The following is a 6,360-nucleotide window of genomic DNA, read 5'->3' on the forward strand; positions in this document are numbered from 1 at the left end:
TAGTGAATGTTCCCCCATGGTGCATTAGGTGCAAAAATAATGAAGATAGTATTAAGCATATTTTCTAGGATTGCCCAGAAACCCAACTGGTTTGGAAGGCAATCAAACAATGACTAAGGAAGGCAAATTTGAAGGACTCCATCACCATGAGGAGTGCCTTATTTGGTGACTCCAATCTAGATGAGGCTACTCTAGAATGTAATAAGGGTTGTTGCCATCAAGCACATATGGACTAGTAGAAACAATGTCATTTTTTAGAAGCAAGCATATATCTTTCCCTGCCAAAAGAACTAGCCTATTGAAATCTTTGCTCTATGTTGTTATTGGTCAACGAAAGAAATGTCACTAGACCTTCATGCTTTTTGGAAAAGTTTGGGGCCTTGCCCAAAAACCCTTGGATCTACATGCATTGCTTATGATGTAATCCTTTACTTTCTATGGTAATACAATATACCACACATTTAAAAAAAAACAATGTATCCTATGTGTTAAAAACCTTAGACGCTACATGGTGCATTAAGGCAAAAGGCCCCCATCAAGAGAACACCTAGGACCACCACATCGTTGAGTTTCCAAATCATCTAGACCACCATACATATACTATGTTTCCACATGGTGAGCTAGAGTCCCTCGAGTGGAACTGGCAATTGCAGTTTGCAATGTGGAGTACCATGGGTGCTATTGTGCATAGGCAAGTTGAGGTGCTGTGAGCATTTGCTAACATGGGTAGTCATGGGCGATTGGCACTTTATGGTAGGATAGCATAGATAATGACATGGAGGATATTTGGGGCAGATATATGGTAACATCCAAGCACAAGACCAGAAAACCCAAGAAGCTTACCCATGTGATGTGTGCTTGCAAATGATGGCAATTGATGTTGAGATGCTACACTCCTTGTCCGAACTTATATAATGAGTTGAAGCGGTTCTTGTCTACTCCCTCATTGACTTGTCTAATGGGTGTAGCACTCCTTGTTTGATGTGTTCCCATCCTTTGAGATCTCAATCTAGCAATAATCCTAGCAATAAAAATAATGACTTTCTTGCCTTACATGCTTGAAAATGAAGGTTTGGGTTTTGGACCTAGATGAATTAGGATTAGGGTTAGGCTCTCATTGAATTAGGATTTTCACATTTTTTGGGTGCCCTACCCACTTTGTCGGCTCATGAATGGTCCTCCTCTTAATCCATACTCCTACCTTAGATTAAGTAGACCTAGTCTAGGCTAAAAATGAATAGAATACATCAGTGCAACTCTCCCATCCATTATGCTTGACAAATACATTTACATAAAACATTACAATTTACATGGATGTGAACCCAAGTAGCTCTCATAAAATGGTATTTAAAAATAGTGATATCATGTAATAAATAATGCGTGCTCAAAATAACATGATGAAGCCCAAAAAATGACATTTTTTCAAAAACAAATATTTTCACTTACATTTTGACTCTTCCCTTCACAATTTACTATTAATGAGTGAAATACGTACCTCATTCAATCAAGTTGAAAGCCATACCCGAACAACCACCTCAATGGATCATTCTGGCTTATGAATACTAACTCTGTTGTGAAATTGTTGATTAGAGAGCCATAGATAAAGGCAAACTCATCATAGAAGGAAAGGAAAACATCCGCAACTTCTTCTTAACTTGCAACATATTTGAGTTTCGTCCATAAAAGAGAATTGGGACAAGAACAATTGACCATCATGAAGCCTAATTGCATGAATATAAACTTCATTGCCATTCAATTTAGGTTCCTTGGAAGAGGATCCTTGATAAGTACAAACATCATAGCCCTCGTGAATGGACCTTCTAATTGGAAATTATCCAACAAAGTCCCATTCATAGCTACTTTGGTTGAGGCATTTGAGAAGAGTGCATTGATCATCCCACAAAGGCCATGCCTAAAGCCTAGGCATGCCATGATTGCTAATACAGATTCATAGTGAATGTGATCATATGCCTTATCTAAGTCTATGTTGATTAGAAAAGCTTCTTGACCACATCGCAACAAATAATCCATCAGAAACTTGAACTTCAACATCATGAATCTTCCACCCAAAGTCATAGCCTTGCTAGCCTTCTAGGCCTTGGCAAGGCACCATCTTCACGAGATTGCACAAAGTCAATCATGTATTTTTGTTGCAAGCCCATCCTCCAAGTATAGGTGGGAAGAAGGACAAATTCATGACATGATAACATATTTCGTATTCAAAACGCGGGAGCAGTCAAGGTTCCTCGTGCCACATTCATTGCTTTCTTTGCCCTCCTCACTATCTTTTGACTTCTCCAATAGTCCCAAAGTTCTTATTCTCTAGGTTTTTCTCTCACTCCTCTTCCTAACGACAGCTTATAGTTTTGCTCTTGAAAGCTATAATACTATATACGATGAGGTTATATTGGCAAAACGTCACGAGGAGGTTAGGCCCGCTTGGATTAAGGAAGGAACAACCCATCGTGCTTTGAAAGCCCTCGCCAAACATCGCATGAGATCGAAATATCATCAACAAAAGAGTCCAAATGAGCGCCTTGGAGTTAGGCCTCGAGTCTAGGCGCTAAGGGAGGGGAGAGAGAGAGAGAGAGAGAGAACCATGCATATGAGTCTCCATAGCTTATAAATCTCAGCCAGCCGCAGCTCTCCCCACTTGGCTTTACAGCAATGGCTGGCACAGGCTCCCACAGCAGAGCTGTCTGGTCATGCGTGCATTATCAATGTAGACATGCCATGTTGGTTTTGTTAGTAGTACTACTAGTATTAGTACTAGCTGGAGGGTGTGACTGCAACAGCATTAGTGGTGCGACATTGACTAATGCAAGCCTGGAGAATCATGATCAGCAGGAGGAGGAGGCGATGATGAAGAAGAAGCCGATGATGCCTGAGGCGATCATCATATTCGGGGACTCCACCGTGGATGTGGGCAACAACAACCACATGAGCACCCCCATCAAGGCCGACTTTGCTCCCTACGGCATCAACTTTGACACACACCACCCCACTGGCAGGTTCAGCGATGGCCGTCTCGTCCCTGATTTCATAGGTCTCTCTCTCTCTCTCTCTCTCTCTCTCTCGTTGCTTCATTCAAATGCATCTCTGCCCTTTCTCAACTGCATGTGAAGAAATTCTTGTCCAAATTCACTCCATTCTCATCTGCACACCTCATGATGTTGTCATGATTCACAATGTGAGAATTTGACCTAAAACTTATTGTGATAGCAGTGCCAATTTCTCTTTCTATTATGTATCACCCCATGTATTTTTGTGTCTCATTAACAATGCATCTTGGTTTACTAATGATTACAACTCCATTGCTACTTAATCTTGTTTTCTCTTTTGGCTTTTGTTGTCTCTTCAAATTCAGCATCCAAACTGGGCCTGCCATTTCCTCTGCCATACCTTCATCCAAATGCAAAGGGAGAGAACCTCACATGGGGCGTCAACTTTGCCTCGGCAGCGTCAGGCTTCTACGATCAGACGGCGCTCAATTTTGTGAGAACAGTTGTGCCCTCTTCTTTTCTGGCTTCAAAAGGAAAGCTATAGATATGTAACACTTCATATGTTTATGCAGCAGCAATGTTCTTCAGATGCTCAACTTCAATATAAATTGGTTAAGTGCACACAGAAGAGGCTCAATTCACTATCCATGTGTTTTGAGCTAGTAATTTATTCCAAATGGAGGCTGCATTCTCAGTTCCAACTAGCAAAAGTGATCAGAAATGCCACAGCGTTGTTTCAGGCTTAGAGGAAAAAAATTAAAGAAAGTAGAAGCTGAAATTTACTATCTGGAATCAGAAAAGTGTATTGTGAGCTGATTTTTCTTTGTTTTGCTCATTTGGATGGAAATGAATGCAGAATGTAGCACCCGTATCCATGCAAATGAAATGGTTCAGGCAATACAAGGTGGAGCTAGGTGGTTTTGTGGGCAGCAGCAAGGTGAAGTCTATACTGGCGAATGCGCTGTATGTGGTGAGCGCAGGCTCAAATGATTATGTCAACAATTACTACCTCAATCCCAGGCTCCAATCTCTCTACAACATCACTCAGTACACTGATTTCCTCTCTGGCCTCATTACTGCCTTCCTTCAGGTAAGCAGCAATCCTTGGAGCTGACTATTGTCAGATGTTTTGTCATATATAACCCAATTCATGACTTCAAAACTTTGATCATGAGAGTTAGCTAGATTCTTATTACAGTTTCCTTTTTAAAAAATGTGCCAACATTTTCAGAGTGCAATGATAGGTTCAGTGAAATTTTATATTCCTCTTAATAGAAAAACCACCTTCCTATGTAATGCAGGAGCTGTACAATGAAGGGGCTCGCAAGATTGCAGTCGTTTCATTTCCTCCACTGGGCTGTGTGCCATCCCAGATAGCTCTCCATGGCAGCAGCTCTGCATTGTTCAACAAGCGCAAGGCCTCGTGTGTGCCCTTCCTCAACCAAGTGGCCACACATGCCAATATGAAGTTGAAGTCTCTCATCTCCACTTTGCAGAGCACCCTCCCTAGAATCAACCTGGTCTATCTTGACAGCTACAATTTGGTGTTTGATGCTTGCCAACACCCTTCCAAATATGGTAAGTATGCCACTGATAAGAATTTATGATTTCCTTTTGCTGGTGTCAATTAGTTTTGTAGCAGTGCACAGCTTCATGACAAACTACAGTCAAGTAAGTAAATCCTTCTGTTTGTGGGAAGCATCACAATCATTTGATTTAAGATGGGATTTGTTTTCACGAGTAATGGGCTCATGAAACAGAACATACTGAAAAATAGCCAAGAAAAGAAAAGCAACTGAATGGTCAACCCTTCTATTAGTATCACAATCCTTTAGTTTTGAAAGTATGCATGTGAATGTTTGTACAGTAAGTACAAGTATAATATGTGTGTCTGTATGAAGATGTATGCATGTATGAGCCTGTATATCGATATACACATATACATGCTTGTGTCTGGATACATGTGCGTGTGCGAGCATACCCTCAATATTTGAATATAATTGAGGGTTATGGTGAAGATTTAAAATTGTTTGTTCTGGTGCCTTAAATAATCCTCGGTGCGCAGGCTTCCAGACTACTTGGAAAGGCTGCTGTGGGACTGGGATGTATGAAGTGGCCATAGGATGCAATACCATGACTCCTTTCACATGTGCCAATGCATCCTCACACGTGTTCTGGGACAGCTTCCATCCCACCCATGCCATGAACAAGCTTTTGGCAGACTCCATCTTTGAGCAGGGCCTGGATTCCATCCTTGACAAGCATCACCAATAATTCAAAAATAACCCACTATCAGCTCAAGAATTCAAATGATTACACACCCACTTCACATAATGCTGAATTATGCAAGCGATCAATGTTCCTAGAGATTGATCATCGTCACATTCCTTCATATGTAACATAGATTCAAGACCATCATTCATAGCTCAACCCTTACTTGCAATCCTGTAGGTATGGATGGACTATGGAAATGCAATCCAGTAGGTATGCACAGACTATGGAAATACCAGTTTTAAATGACCAATGGCTTTGCCAGAGGCAGAGTAAAAACAATTGGTTTAATTCCAAATGGAAAGAGCAATTTCCTTCTGGGGCAATATAGATCAATACATGTTGTGAATGATTCATTTTCTGTGACTATGGCTGCAATCTCTTCTTGTATGATTCGTTGCCAATTCTCTTCTTTTATTATTAGTTGTCTTAAGTCACTAAATTATAATCTATACTATTAGTTAAGGGGAGGTGGGGGCGGGTGCCACGTGGCAGCCCCCAACCTCCCCATAAAGAAACGCGGCGTCTAGCACCCGCCCTCACCGCGAAAATCGTGCCCGCCCCGGCGCTTCACGCTGCTGCGTGCTGGGGCGAGTCTAGGCGCAGAGCGCCTAGCAGCTTGTTATGCCCTTGTGACAAGACTCTTATTATTATTAGTTGTGCGTCTTTTATTTGACGATATCAACATTTTCCCCTCGTTTATCTACTATCATTTCCCCCTCCTTTGTACATACATTTTCCAGGCTCCTTTTGTGTGTAAGATGGTGTCAATATCCTCAACTTGTGTAAAGTGGCTCGTAGATGCAAAGCGATTTTATATTAATTGAATATTGGGGCTTATATCAATACTTGTGGTTAAGGGGCCCCAAACCCTTAATCATGTATATTACAAGTGGTAATAGTACAACATCCATCTTGGTGATCAACCAAGTGGAGCCATAATCAACTATTTATATTATTACACCATTTCACTACCACTTGAGCTAGCACTCCTTAGCCATGTCAATCTTCTTCATTTTATTCTTTTTATATTTGTTGAATATATTATTGCAATGCCATGGATTAGTAATAAGGAATAATCAAATTT

The 6,360-nt window shown here is 41.0% G+C and overlaps 1 protein-coding gene across 1 annotated transcript; it reads left to right on the forward strand.

Moving 5' to 3' along the window:
- Positions 1 to 2,592: 2,592 nt before the first annotated feature.
- LOC148033363 (GDSL esterase/lipase At5g03820-like) lies at positions 2,593 to 5,589 on the forward strand. The gene is made up of 5 exons (XM_087682271.1): positions 2,593 to 3,046; positions 3,368 to 3,495; positions 3,859 to 4,092; positions 4,304 to 4,580; positions 5,068 to 5,589. Exons 1-5 carry the CDS (start codon positions 2,668 to 2,670, stop codon positions 5,274 to 5,276), a joined length of 1,227 nt encoding a protein of 408 aa, XP_087538397.1. The 5' UTR covers positions 2,593 to 2,667; the 3' UTR covers positions 5,277 to 5,589.
- The last annotated feature ends 771 nt before the right edge of the window (positions 5,590 to 6,360 follow it).

This window comes from Lygodium microphyllum, chromosome 7 (assembly GCF_053477565.2).
Source record: "Lygodium microphyllum isolate KBCC chromosome 7, Lygodium_microphyllum_v1.1.10, whole genome shotgun sequence".
NCBI classification, from domain to species: Eukaryota; Viridiplantae; Streptophyta; class Polypodiopsida; order Schizaeales; family Lygodiaceae; genus Lygodium; species Lygodium microphyllum.

Coding starts and splice junctions, on each gene's coding strand:
- LOC148033363 (XM_087682271.1), top strand. CDS start 2,668: ATGGCTGGCACAGGCTCCCACAGCAGAGCTGTCTGGTCATGCGTGCAT. Junction 3,496..3,858: donor ATCAGACGGCGCTCAATTTT/GTGAGAACAGTT, acceptor AAATGAATGCAG/AATGTAGCACCCGTATCCAT. Junction 4,093..4,303: donor TCATTACTGCCTTCCTTCAG/GTAAGCAGCAAT, acceptor TATGTAATGCAG/GAGCTGTACAATGAAGGGGC.